At 56.7% G+C, this 14,272-nt stretch overlaps 2 protein-coding genes across 3 annotated transcripts; one reads left to right on the plus strand and one right to left on the minus strand.

Moving 5' to 3' along the window:
- Positions 1-1,360: 1,360 nt before the first annotated feature.
- On the plus strand, positions 1,361-8,243 carry TMEM79 (transmembrane protein 79). 2 transcript variants are annotated; one of them, XM_090054500.1, is made up of 4 exons: positions 1,361-3,032; positions 3,975-4,812; positions 5,407-5,620; positions 5,951-8,243. In XM_090054500.1, the coding sequence occupies exons 2-4, from the start codon at positions 4,059-4,061 to the stop codon at positions 6,162-6,164; spliced, it is 1,182 nt and encodes a 393-aa protein (XP_089910626.1). In that variant the 5' UTR covers positions 1,361-3,032; positions 3,975-4,058; the 3' UTR covers positions 6,165-8,243. The 2 variants fall into 2 exon arrangements, with proteins under 2 accessions (XP_089910626.1, XP_089910627.1); XM_090054501.1 differs by having other exon boundaries at positions 1,361-4,812.
- Positions 8,244-9,322: 1,079 nt separating this feature from the next.
- Positions 9,323-13,816, minus strand: GLMP (glycosylated lysosomal membrane protein). Its single transcript, XM_090051695.1, has 6 exons — positions 13,723-13,816; positions 12,623-12,880; positions 12,296-12,478; positions 11,601-11,819; positions 10,814-11,082; positions 9,323-10,498 (listed from the first exon to the last, which is right to left on the minus strand). The coding sequence occupies exons 1-6, from the start codon at positions 13,801-13,803 to the stop codon at positions 10,330-10,332; spliced, it is 1,179 nt and encodes a 392-aa protein (XP_089907821.1). The 5' UTR covers positions 13,804-13,816; the 3' UTR covers positions 9,323-10,329.
- Positions 13,817-14,272: the final 456 nt, after the last annotated feature.

A 14,272-nucleotide genomic window follows, 5' to 3' on the forward strand; every position in this document is an offset into this window, starting at 1 on the left:
CGGCTCGGCTTCAGCGCGCGAGATCCCGCCGCTCAGCCTCGCGAGAGCGGATCTCAACGGCCTCCCTCCCATGGCTCGCCGGCGGCCAGGACTTAATGCTGGCAACATGGCTGCCTGCCGGCTTCATTTGCGGTTCAAATAAACTTTATTGGAGGCTTTGTTCGCTAGACAAAATAAGCAGCTCTGGCTTTTGGGTCTTTCTTTTTCATGCTCCAGCGCCTGGAGTCAAGTGAGACTCACTCTTCGTCCAGAGTCACATTCTAGGGTCCCAATTGCAGAGAGTAGCCTAAAACTCTGCCCTGAAGCCAACCCACAGGCTCAGAAACCAGGGAGCACAGGGAAAGAAGCCCCCTTTTTTTTTTTTTTGCAAATCTCCTGATTTTTTTAGGCTTGCCAACTCCTCTGTGATTCCCTGGTGCTGGGCATCCTGTTCACATCCACATTCACTACTCCGGAGCCAGGCTGCATCTGGCTTCTCCTCTCTCAATCCCCTTTAAACCTGCTGCCACCCAAGAACTCACTCCTGATTTACCCCATGGCAACAAGAGGGTATATTTGGCCCTGGGAAAGCAAGGCCTGTTGCACTGACTTGGATAGCCGTCGGGCCGTAAAGTGGCTCAACCCCTGAACGCAAATCGAGCCCTGGGCTCTAGTCCGGCAACAAAAGGCACGTTTTTATAACGAGTTAGTAAAGCAGCAATAGATGTTTGATAAGTGGGGCAAAGCTTGAGGTGCCTGAGGTATTCGAGGCAGAGGAGCAGGCACTGGGCTGGGATCCAGGAGATCAGGCTTTTAAAGGGGAACCTAGGTCTTTCCAGGAGCCCATGTAGGTGGCTGGATTTTTAACAAGGCATTTAGCTGCCTCTTTATACCCCCAAATAACCCTGAAGAACTTGGCCCCACAGCTCCATCTTCTTCATTCTCCCAGCAGTCTGCTTTACCACCCAAAATTCATGTCTGTTCCCTGCCTGCCTTGATTATTAAGATGCTAAGGCCTTTGAGGTGGGGATCGCCTTTGCGCAGGGCTCACCACAAGCACAAATACCAATGGTAAAAATCCCACCACACTAAGAAAACTTCAGCTCATCTTCTCTGGGTTGAGAGCAGGGTCACCAATCCTCCAGGATTGCCCAACAGTCTCCAGGAATTAGATATAAATCTCCAGGAAACTGCTGAGAGTCACCCGGGAGATAAATGATAGGTCATGCATTGAAATAAACATTAAATGTTGAATCCGATTTATATAGTAGTCCAGAACACTACTATTTGTATAGTAGTATATTTATATTTATATAGTAGTACTATTTATACAGTAGTATATAGTTGGTTTTAAAAATGTAATAGCCATGTGCATTTGCCTTCCTGATATAAAGTCATTAATGTTGTTACGTCATGTAATGTGACCTCCTGGAATAGATTCAAGCAGAGCTGGCAACCCTAGTTGTGAGGCTTTCCACTCCCCTGACCCATGGAGGTTTAAGGTAGATGGTGCCTGGGAGACGGATCAAAGGTAAAGAAATTAAGACACACATTGAAACAATGAAAACTGTTCAAAGTAATGGGTGCAGCCCTTTCTGAGTGAAGTCCACGCAAGCCCTACCCACCTCTCCCCCTCTGTGGGAGGCTTAGGACAAGTACAAATTCCAAGTTTGTTCAGAGCCAGGTATGAAGTCACTGTGCAGAGCTCCTGTGCCCACCTGTCTGCAATACAAATGAAACATTGATCTCATAGTGGGCCACGCAGGTCAGCGCTGGGTCTGTTCTTGCACATCTGCTTGCACGTGCCACGTTGTCCCAAATACACCCCTTGTGCATGCCCAAAGAAGCACACATGCTGACAGCGAGATCACCACACATGTTCCCTGTTCACCCATCACTTACAACACCCCCAACACAGGCATGTAAGCAAGCACCTGCTTGCCCCATATTCAAAAAGAAATGAAAAACTCTAGACCTCTTGGTTCAGAGATGATCCCTTTTATTAGACCAACAGAGAAATCGCAAAAAATTATCTTTTTCTGCAAGCTTTCAGGCTTTCTTCATCAGGCTCAGGGAAAATTAAATGGTAAAAAGTCCCCATAGGTAGGAAATAAACTCCATTTTTGCACAGAGGAAGCTGAAGCCTGAAAGCTTGCAGAAAAAGATCTTTTTTTTTTCTGATTTCTCAGTTGGTCTAATAAAAGAGGTCATCTCTGAACCAAGAGTTCCAGATTTTTGCCTCAGACCAACACGGCTACCAAATACATGACAATCCCATATTCATACACATGTGCATCCTAGTTATTGCACACAAACTCCACATTGAAGTACACACAATATGTACTCTCACAGGCCCAGACATACTAAAGTGTATCAGAAATATGCATCTGAAACACATAGAACAAAATACAGGCATATACCCTAACATACCATAATGCTACCCACAACACATATACCACACAAAAGTGTATGCACAAGAGGAGAATAAGCCACATGCAATATCACACACACGTTCACTCACAAATAGATACGCTCTTTCCCGCGTACCCTATGTACACATACACACAAAAGCAGTTACTACCATGCGCACACATACAAATGCACACACATACGCACACTCACAAACACACACACACACACACATACATACATACATACACATACAAACTCGCTCTCAGAAGCACATGCATACGTACACATACAAACTCACACTCAGTCATGCGCACAAACCTACATAGGTCTATATGCAACCTCTCACAAATGCACATGCATAGAAACTCACACTCACAGTCATGCATGCACACACACATGCTTGTGTGTGTACACGTATGCATGTACTCCCCTCCCATGGGAGGTACCCTTTTCTGCCAGCCAAGGCAGTGCCCAATTGGGTGAGGCAGACCTGCCCCCACCTCTTTAATCCCAGCCCCTGTTGCTGGTTAAACAGGTTTGAAGTCCAGGCGAAGGAGCAGAACTCTAGAGCCTTTGGCTCCGCACCGGTTCACCAGCTGCCTGTTCCCGCATGGCCCCACAGGGTGCCCAGCGCCCAGCCGGTAGGTGACAGAGCCTGAGCTCCCCTGCTGGGGTTGGGGGAACCCAGGTGCCACCCGGGACCAGGACAGGGTAAGGTGGGGGCTAGGGAGGGTGAGCCACGCCGAGCAGGGCTCTAGGCTGTGTCGCCTGCTCTGCTACTGCCCTGTCACTGCCTCACTCCGTGCCCCAGTTTCCCCTCCTGTGAAATGGGGGTGGCAATCCCACCCTTCTTTGCCTGAGCAGCCAGGCATGCATTGATATATCATGGGCAAGGCCCCAGCTCTTCTACCTTGTGTTCGTTTAGGAGCCCCTTCCTCTTAACCCCATGCCCCACATGGAGCTCTTCCTGCCTAGACTTCCCTGCGCCATTGCCGTCAGATCCACAGAGCTGGGAGCCTGGTCCCCAGGGGTCCTGTCTCAGGGGAATTGCTTGGCTTCAGCTCCAGCTCTGTTATCTAGCTGTGTTCAGAGCCATTAACCCCTTGTTCCCCCCCAGGGGCATGGGAAGGATAGCTTACCTCCCCCCACTCAATTCAAGGTGAATCCCAGCTCATTTTGGAGACTGGAGATCCTGGTAGTGGGGCATTGTGCAATCGGTGCATGTCTGCACAGCACATGGCCTGATCTTAGAGCTCTTCCTTGTCCCTCCTGGAGTCCCTTTTAGGGAACTCAGTGCTCCCTGCCTCGCTTCCTCTGCCCAACTGGTGCTGAGGCCTGGAGAGCAAAACCCTTGTGGGGGCCATACTTGGTGCAGGAGGGTGACTGGAAGCCAGGACACCTGGGTTCTTTGCCTGGCTCTGCCACAGATTCACTTGGTGGCCTTGGGTGAAGCACTGGGCTTCTCTCAGAGCCTCCAGCCTGTAAAGGATGGAGCACAGGCGGGGTTAAAATCAAGGCTTTATACAATGGGTGCATCTTGGGGGCTTGGGTGCGATGGCCAGGTCTGCATGTCTGTTCCACAGCAGGGTGAAAACAGCAGAGGACAAAGCTGACAGAGGGGATCCTTGTCACACCAGCCTCGGCAGCCAGCTGCCCACAGTGCCAAGATGATGGCCATCGACCCCATAGCCTGCGGTCAGGAGATGACCCGCATAGAGCTGGAGCCTCTGGCCCCCAGTGCCACAGCAGAAGAGGGGGTGTCCCTGGGAAACCACCAGCTGGGGGACCCCGACACCACCCTGCCTTGGGACCAATCCCAGTGTGGCTCCGGGTATAAGGAGGTTGGGGAGCCCCCAGCCCTGGTTAAGGCAGAGTCCAAGGGACAGCGGAGGCCGAGCCCGGAGGGGATTCAGGAAGGCGCTGGGTTAGAGTGTCCTGGAGAGGCCAAGGCTTTCCTCAGTCCTGCCCCACTGAAGGAGCAGACAGAGGATGAAATCAATCAGATGCCAGAGAAGGCTGTTCACATGTTCATTCCCATCGACACCTGCTGCATTGAGCGGACGCCTGGGCGCTGCAACTCAGCGAGGACCAGTGCCTGGAAGCAGCCGGTGCCTCGGCATTGTGAAAGCACCCAAAAGGAGACCAGCAGCTCTGAGAAACAGCTCTTCATGCCCTGCAGCCCCAGACACTACGGCGAGGAGCAGGCTGGGGCACCTGGCGGATGCCCACCGTGCTCCAGCTGCAGCAAGGCCAACCTCAAGGCCGTGGCCTCCATGGTGGCGGCCATGATCCTCTACCCCTGCTTCATGTACGGGGCCTACGTCTTCCTGCCCTTTGATGCCCCCGCAATGCCCAGCATGAGCATCCGGCTGGTCTACACCCTTCGCTGTGGCACCTTCGCCACCTTCCCCATTATCCTTGGTGAGCCAGGTTCCTGGGAGCTCTCTGGGTCCCAGTACAGTCTAACAGAGGGTGAGGGGTCCCTAGCCCCCAACCACCAGCATCCTGGTGTTCTCCCTTGTCTGGGCCTGAGTGCAGCTCCTCTGACTCAGAGGAAGCCTGGGTGGTGCAGTAATTAGGACACTTTCAGTCTGGGTTTGTACAGCTCCTAGCACAGCCAGGCCAAGGTCCAGGATTGGGACACCTAGCTGCTCTTACCACATCATGAATCATCTACTCAACAGGGTAGCAACTCCAGAGCTAGGCTCTCTGCCACTGATGCACCACGCAACCTCAGGCATGTCCTTCAGATGGTGCCCATCTGTACAATGGGAATAGTAGGGGGGAGTGAGGAAAAGGAGTGCAAGGGTGGGTCAGCACTGGAGCAGATACCAAGAGGAGTGTCTATGCAAGGAGGTTTCCATCTCTTTCTCTCCCTGAACGTCATCCATGTGTCCATCCACTCACAGCTCTGTCTCTCCCTTTCTGCCCACCTCCCCCAGCCCACACAGCCTTGTCTGTCTGTCTGTGCCCTGGGTTCTTCTCTTCCCCAGCCTCACTCCACTCTCTCTGCAGGGATGATTGTGTATGGCATCTCACGCCTCTGCTTCTCAGCGCTGCAGCCCTTTGGGGAACTGCGGCGGGAGGTGGAGATCCACCGCAGCTATGTTGCCCAGTCCGTGCAACTCTTCATCCTCTACTTCTTCAACCTCGCTGTGCTGGCTACCTACCTGCCCCAGGAGGCCCTGAAACTCATCCCCTTGCTCACGGGGTTCTTTGCCATCTCCAGGTGAGGTGCGGGCCCCTCCTCTGGGCTCCAGGTGGGTCAGGGAGGGTTCAAGGGACCTTTACCTACAGAGTCAGCTGCATAACTAAGAGGAAATGCCCCTTAGGGCATTACTCAAGCTACCAGGCCTCCTTCACCCTGCTGATATGGGGAGGCAGAGCACCCCCTTGGCAAAGACCACCTATGCGGTCTCCCCTGCAACTGCTGACGTGCTGTGACCCATTTTGGGTTCACAACCAAGCAGGAGACAAGGTCGGGGTGGGGACCACACCTCCTGCACCCCAGCCCCATCTAGTCTCCTGACCTCCACCCCGGCTCTCTCTGTCCCCCCAGGCTGCTGTACTGGGTCTCCTATGCCATGGGCCGCTCCTTCCGTGGCTTTGGCTTCGGCCTCACCTTCCTGCCGCTGCTCACCATGCTGCTGTGGAACCTCTACAGCATGTTCGTGCTCGAGCCCCATGACCTGTTTGCCACGGCGGATGGGCCTGAGGGCCCCCTGGAAAAGAAGCCTGGTGCCACCGTGCCCAAGGCGCGCTATTGGGGGTGACCGAGGGGGCTGGAGGGCCTGAGGTGGGCTCTCCCAGCCCCCCTGGCACCTGGACCTGGGGCAGTCACCACCAATGGCCTGGCTCTGCCAGGCTGAAGCAGGAGAATATGGACTCAGGGCCTGCAGGTGATTCGGGAGCACAACGGTACCTGCCTCTGGACCCAGCTAGGCAGCTGCAAAGGGTTAATCCTCACCCTGGCTACTTCTAGGAGCACAGAGCTAGCTGCTCACCTGAGTCTGGACTGCATTGGCACTCAAGGGGCCCTGGCAAGGAGAGAACCCTTTGATAAGGACCGGCAGCTCTATGCTTCGCTGCCCTGGCTGCTCTCATTGCACTGGCCCAGGCCCCAGCATTGGGATTACAGCACAGTGGAGCACGGTGAAGGGCCCAGGCTGATAGCTGCTGGTGGAATTGCCTGCGGAGCCTCTTTTTTTGCACAGCAGTGCACTGACCTGGGCTGGTCCTGTTGCTGGTAGGATGCTGCAATGGAAGAAGGGTGATGGGCATGGGCCATTGGCTGCCCAGAGACAGTCTGGGTGGGTGGAAGACCCGTGCCACGCTGGGCCTTGCTGTGGTCTTGGCCCTGAGCCCCAGCTGTGCTGAATGAAACCATCTGCAATGCTCTTGCTGCCTGGTCTGTTTCTCCCTATGGGGGTTGAGGGGGGCAAGAGAGCATCAGGTACCACTTGTCCTCTGAGCACAGGCATTGCTTCTCCGCTGGCTGAGTTATCAGCCCATCACACTCTTTACAGCACACCCTTGTTTTGGCATTTGCTTTCCATGACGCCCGTCCTATAGCTAAAATGGGTCCCTTCAAGGCAGGAGGCATCCCTAGCTCTGCCTAGGTATACGTGCAAACTGGGTGTGCTGAAGAGCCATGCCAAAGGGCCCCACGAGGAACCCAGGTAGCTCCCAGCCAGGCACTGGCACTTCCAGGCTGTTGCATGGAAGGGGTCTCATGGCTTTGACCACATGCAGTTGGGTGACTGGGGCCCAAGCCTGCTTTCCTCATCCTGCAGGCCTTTAGGAGCCCATAAAGAACTGCTGTCTTGTACCATCGGGTTTGGCACAAGGCAGGGCTGGTGTAGCCTCACAGCTTACTGCTCATGAACACTTGTGCACAGGGCATGAATGCAGCCTCCACCTTCTTCCCCCACTAGTGTGGTGTGAAGGGGAGCAATGACAGCAGATGCCCAGTGATCTGGGACACCCACCCTCCTGGGATCAGCCCTGGAGAGGCTGGAGCCATTTCAGGGCTGGTTGGAGAAGTGGGGATTGGGGCCGATTCTTCCCCACACCAGGGACGGGAGACGGGTGAGGCTGGCTGCAAGGTGGGGCAGATACTGTGCCTCATCCGGCCATGACCAAGCAGGGTGGGATGGGCAGGAGAGAGAAGGAAGCAACTGTGCAGCAGAGGCGGCTGTTAGCTTAGGCTGGGAGTGTGCCAGCCACCCCAGGCTGCTGGCAGGGGCGCAGAAGGACAGGCCATGTGGTACTGAGAGTGAAGAGACTTAGGCAGAGTCAGGGATTTAGGGCCATGGAGGGGGCGGGGGTAGCTAGTGGGTGTTGTTCTGCCCCCATACAGCACCTAGTGCCATGGGGGCCAGGCCTTGGATCCCTGCTGCCATGCAAAGACTCCATCATCAACCTCAAGCCACCCCATCATGGACCTCTGAGCAGTCTTTTTGCCACTGCCTCAGTTTCCCCTTGGCAATCAGAACTGGGTCCCTACCTTTGGGGGCTGGTGAGCATAGGGGTTTGTGAGCCCATCTCTTCCTGCCAGTCTCCCCACTCCAGCTGGGATGGGGGGAACATTTCTCTGCCCTGGGACCTTTTGGAAGGCCAGATCTCATACTGCTACAATCAGGGCATGGGCCCAGGGAGCACAGCTCCAGCCCCTGCCCCGAATCTGAGATTCCCCAAGCAGTGGCGCGATTCTGGCTAGACCAGCTGGGGCTTGTTCACGCTCTGATTCCTGGGGCATTTGGCTCTCCTTCCCCAAACCGGTCGGTCGGGTCCGGGCGTGCCTGCCCTCCGCTAATCAACAGAGCAGGAAGTCCTGCACCAGGAGCCAGATCTGAGCTTTAGGGCTCTTATCTCTTGCAGAAACCAAACCACGAAGCCAGCCTGCTCCCTCCCCCGCCAGGCAGCACCTCCCAGGGCCCTGAGGGGGCAGCCCATTTACCTATGGAACAGGGAGAAACTGAGGCACAGAGGGGAAGATGAAGGGAGTTGACTAAGGGCATGCAGCAGAAGCCAAGTCTCTACCTTCATCATGCATCTCAGATTGGGAGATGCTGCTGGGGTGAAAGGAGCCTTAGTCATCCCTGCACATATGCCCCTGGGAGCTGGGTCCTTGCACTCAGGGCTTGTTTTCCAGCTTCAATCTGGGTGAAGAGTCAGCAGGTAAGCATGGAAAGTCCCAGGGGCAGCAGCAGGTGGGAGACCCAGGCCTGGCTCCCTTGCATGCCCATTTCTCCTGCTGGGGGCTCAGCCAACCTGGGACTCACTCCTCTCATGACCCCCTGCAGCCACAGAGCATCATGGGAAATGCAATGCAGGACAGACTATGACCCTACCAGTAATTCCATCCTGAACTGGGCACACACAATGCTGGAGACAGGGATCCTCCACACACACCAGAGGGGCAGAGAGAACCTGTTTCTCAGCCCCAAAATGCAGCCAGCTCTGGGGCTAAACATCACAGCAACAGTGAAGTGTCACCCAACCTAAGGCAAAGGGTACCTCGGTAGAGAAGAGCGCAGGTTGGAAGATTATCTAGGGTTGTAATAAGACTGGGACCTTTGGTCTGAACCCCCTCCCTGGCACAAATGGGTCTCTGCTACAGCACATTCTAGCTCTTACTGAAAGCCAATGGCTCTAACAGGGTTGCTGCCCTCTCTTCACCCATACCAGGGCCAGCACACCCCATGTACAGCAAGACCCCATGTCTCATCTTCCATACATGCACTAGCCCCTAGCACTGTGAGAGCCAGCATCCATGGAAGACCCCTCTAGAGCAGTGATAAACCATTGCAAAACATGCAGCGCCTAACACAATGGGGCTTTGCTGTAAACTTGCTCAGTAATGGACACCCCTGCTGCTGCATAGAGCTACCCAGAGACACCAACATCTTAAAAAAAACAAACAAACAAACCCAACCTATCCTTTAATTGGTCTGCAAGATCAGAGGGCAAGTGCCCCCAGGAAACCTGATACTGTCATGACATACCAAGGTTGTGTGCCCCCCACCCCTTGGCAGGGGCACAAGGAACCATTTCAGGTATCAAGGAGACATCCAGAGAGGGTCTGGGGGGCGACACCAAGCAGATGGGAGGTGACAGCAGGGCACTGCACCACCCTCTGCCCCAATAGGAGACACCCCCCGGCTGGGCAGAACAGACAGGATTCAAGGTGCTGCGCCAAAGCCTGCTTTGTGCGGTGTCAGGAAGCCATCATTTGCTTTAAATGATCAGGCCCCTTGAAACTAGGATGCTGCAGAGTCATTAGCTCCTCCAAGGAGGTGCGATTGGCAGTGGGGAAGGCAGCTTGTGATCCCAATAGTTCTGGCAGGGTGAAAGGCAAAAAGGGCATGAGTGCACAGATCTAATCACAGGCTCCATCTTGTCCCCAGCTGCCTTCTGATACCAGCAGGATCCAGGGAGGGGGCTGCAGTCATACCCAACCAGCTCAGCAGACTGAGACTTTGCCTTTCTTAACTGGTCCCGGGGTTGTTAGTGGTTTATCCTTATAGAAGCAGCTAATGACACATTTCTCCAGCCCTAAGCAGACAGCTCCAGCCCGGCCCGGGGTACTGGAAGCCACAAGTGGAGTGATTGAAGCAGGAAGCACCTAGGAACTGATCCCCCAGGTGGGGGCAAACACTGAGTGAGATGCTGGGGATACTGGCTTGGAGGTGCCAGGTATTGCCCCTGAGTTCTCAGGGCAGATCCAGCTGGTCCCCAGCCCCAGGAACTCTGCAGGGGGCTGCTTTCAAGGGAGAATGAAGTGGGGTAAAGAGGAATGATTGTTGCTCAAGGCATCTGAGAGCCCAGTTAAACATGGGGCATTCAGGTACAGGGGTCGCCTGCATCAGTATTGCACTGTTTCCTGGGAGGCATCCGGCCCACGGAGAGGGAGAGGTCTGCACATGGTGCCCGTGGTCAGTTGATGGGCTCGTACTCCGAGTAGCGTTTCTTCTGCAAAAGCAGTACCACGATGGCCCCTGCCACCAGCAGCACCACTGGGGTGCCCAGCGCCACTGCCATGATGGCCACCACGAGTGGGGAGAAGGCGTCCTCAGGGGGCGTGCCAAAGCCCAGCAGCATTGACCTGGCAGGGGGGCAGAACATGCCTCATCAGCAATGAAGGCAGACGAGCTGTGCAGTAACCTTCCTCGGGCTGTGTAGGAGGAAGGCTTCAGGCCCCTCATCATCAGGGCGCTGGCCTGGGTTCAAACCCTGCTGGCTAGAAGCAGATCATATTCTGCCTCTGGATGCCACAATTTCCTCAAGGAGGAGCATTAAGCAATGCATGATGGACAATACAGGCAGGGGGCAAGGGCAGAAAGGAAAGCCCCCAGCATCCCCACCCTGCAACCAGGCACCATGACAGCATCAGGGAAATGGGGTGGAAGGTGTTACTCACCAACTAAGATAGCCAGTGCCCGCATAGATCTCACCATCCTCGCCCCCAAAGGAGATGTTGATGGCGGCCAGGCCACCCAAGTCCTTTCCAAAGTAGGCATGTGCAATGCTGGGCCCTGGCAGAGTCCCATTGACTTCCCGCAGTGGGGAGTAGCGGCACCGGATCCCATTCTCCCGCTTGGCCTCACGGGCCCCATACGCCGTCGTCTTCCATTGCAGGAAGCCAGGGCCGGCGTGGGTGCCCTGCGGCTCTGACACCAGCTGCACCATCTGTAGAAGGGGTATGCATCAGGGAAGGGGAGAGGTAGAGTCAGGATGCCTGGGTTCTGGAAACTGTGCTTAGCTGGTGAAGGCAGAGCAAAACCCTGGATGCCCAGGATCCTCTCCCCAGCAATGGCCTGGGACTTTCTATGCCTAGATCCACCCCACCACCCATCCAGGCACCAGTATGAAGGCTGGCATTAAAGCCACAAGCCCCACAACACACAGGGGTACCCACTTAGCAAAGAACTCCTCTTGGGGATTTATTTGGCAACCCCAACACTTGGTATCTAGCTCTGAACCCAGCAGGAGAGTTCCTGGAGCTGCTAACCCAGAAATCAGCCACAATTCCCCCTTGCCCCCACAAGCCATGTGGGTCCTCAATCAGCTAGGACTGCCCTGGGATACCCCCTCAAACCCCAGCCAGGTCCAACCCCAGAGCCATCAGCTTGACCTGGAGGAGGATCTTGGCTCACTGGCAGCAGTAATAGACTGGTACCCTGGCGACATTCCCCCTCACCTCTCACCTCAAAGATGGTGGGTGTGTACTCATCATCGATGGAGCGCACAGACTCCAGGCGCCGGTGTCTGCCAGGCCCCTCCACCATCACCATCTCCAGCATGAAGCGGGAGCTGTTGCCACGTGGGGCCACCCCATCCATCACAAACTCCAGCTTGGAGCTGTTGGCCGTGTGCAGCAGCCCCGGCAGATGCCCATCCCGGCTGCTCTCCTCATACGCCGTCACCTGGAGGGGGGTGGGAGTCACACAATGGCTAGGGGGACCTCAGAGCCACCCCGGCTCTGTCAGGCAGATCCCTGCCTTGCTCTGTCCCCACCACCGTCCCTAAGGCTACTTCCTTTGCGAGTTATTTTGGAGAGCGACTGCATAGGGCTGAGGCCAGATCCCTAGATCCCCATAAGCAGTAGAAGGGGAAGTTTGTAACAAAAGTTTGGGATTCATTGCCACCACATACAGCAGAAGCCGAGAGTCACAAAGGGACTGGACACGTCCTTGGAGGAAAGGGGTATCAGTAGTTACTGATCAGGGGAGCAAGGGGCACGGCATCTGCATCTAGACCTTAAGCGGAACAGGGAAAAACCATGGTGAACTCCTAACTCAGCCTCTACTCTCTGCTATGATGCAACACTGGGGGTGATGGACCCTGGGTCTGACCCAATCAAGGGCAGCTCTAATGTTCTTGCAGTGGGATGGGCCCCTACCTGGAAGGCAATGCTGCCGTTGCGGAAGGTTCCGGGGGGGCCTGTGCCCCAGAAGGCAGCTGTCAGGGCTGTGCGGTTCAGGGTCTGGTTCACGCTGTCCCAGGAGAAGGTGGCCAAGTCGTAGGGTGGATAGAAAAGTGCGTGGGCCGGGTCTGACGCATTGGCCCCATCGTACTCAAACAGCTGGGGCCATGTGAGAGATGGGGCTGGGTTAGCTGGGGACCACTCCCATCCTCTCCCCCTCTGCACCCCGCAGAGCTCCCAGCCCACCAGCCCCAGGGGCAGGGCCAGCCACAGGCTGGGGTGCACTACAATCCAGTCCCCCACCTTGGTGAAGACCACGGCGCTAGCATGGAGGACACTGCTGGGCGGCTCCACCCAGATGGCCCCAGCAAGTTCAGGGGAGAGAAGCTGGGTCCAGTTGATGTGCAGGGTGCTGTGCTCATTCTCCGTGTACAGCAGCAGCACAGCAGGCACCCCTAGGCTGCTCCACACATAGTGCAGCGTGCTGTTGGCACCCACAGCTTGCACGTGCAGCAGGTTTACGGAGGAGTCGTTCCAGCCAGGGTTGAAATGCATGGACACCTGGGAGAAAGGCAAAGGGGCAGCATGACTGGCAGGGCCGAGGCCAAATCCCTTCAGTGCAGCCTCCAGCCTGGGCAGTGTTTTGCAGACCCTGCCTCGGAGCTGCAAGGGGCTCACAGTCTGGGCACAGACCTGGGGGCTGCCTCTACCCCAGCAGTGAATTAGTTCCCTGCCAGCCCCTCTTGCAGGCTGGGGACAAGCCCCCAGCAGCTCCCAGTTCCCCCGCAGGCCCAGCCTGCTTCACAACCGCAGGCATTTCCTTCCGCCCCAATCTGGAGGCCTCAGCTCCCCTCCTTGCACTGCAGAGGCTGGTGCTTCCCTTTCTGCCCAAGTTGAACCCCGACGCCCAGCCAAGGCCCCACTGCAGACAGCCCCAGCCCCATGTGGCCACCCGCCCCGGCCTAGGGCATGGCCAGCCCCAGCACCACACCCAGCCCCCTCCACAGGGGCAAAGGCAAGACCCCAGGCAGCGCTCCCTGACCTGCTGCATGCGGTGCCAGCCCAGCCCTGCCACAGCAAAGCCAACACAGCCCTGAGACCCCAGTCCCCAGCAGCCCCTAAGCCCAGCTCATAGCACCCCCTTGCCTTGGGCCCCCCACCTCAGCCCCTCCCTCAGCAGTCCCCAGGCACCCCACCTCTGCACCCCGGCTGTGGCCACCCCTAGTAGCCCCAGCACCCCACCCCTAGTAACCCCAGCACCCCACCCCCCTTGCCCCCAAACCTGCAACAGAACCTGCGGCCGCCCCTTCCCCGGCCGCCAGCAGTTCCCCGCAGCCCCGCCCCGCCCCTGCTTCCCCAGCAGCCCCTAGTCTCACCCCCCAGCCCCGGGCCCCGCCACGCACCTCCCTGCGCCCGGCGAGCGGGCGGCCGAGGGCGCCGAGCAGGCAGAGCGCGCCCAGCACCAGCCCGCGAGCCCCCGACATCGCCACTCCAATGTTGCGAGCCCAGTCAGCTGATTTCTTCCCGCCTTAAAGGCGCAGGGCTGCCGGCTCTTAAAGGAGAGGCGCGCTCTTAAAGGAGCCGCTGCGGCACCGCCGGGGGTGGGGAACAAACTCATGGGTCCTGCACTTGTCTGGAGCTTGGGCCCTGTGATGCCCGCGACCTGCCGGCATCCCTTGGCCACCTGGATCCAGCCGCATGCATGTCACTGCTCCCCTGAAATGCGGCCACCTCTGGGGGGGTTCATGGCAGTGGTGCCATTGCAGGGGTCTCCCCGCTTTGGTCCATGAATTCAGAGAAAGGGCATGAAGGGCTCTGCCAGCCCGTGCTCTTTGGGCAAGGCGTGACAGGCAGAGGAAGGCCTTGGCTTGACGCGGGTCATCGCCCTGCCCCAGTGCCCTCGAAGGTGCCTGTAATGGCCCGGGAAAGGGAATCCTCCATCCTGGGACAATG

This window comes from Crocodylus siamensis, chromosome 6 (genome assembly GCF_052110815.1).
Source record: "Crocodylus siamensis isolate JL-2025a chromosome 6, ASM5211081v1, whole genome shotgun sequence".
NCBI classification, from domain to species: Eukaryota; Metazoa; Chordata; order Crocodylia; family Crocodylidae; genus Crocodylus; species Crocodylus siamensis.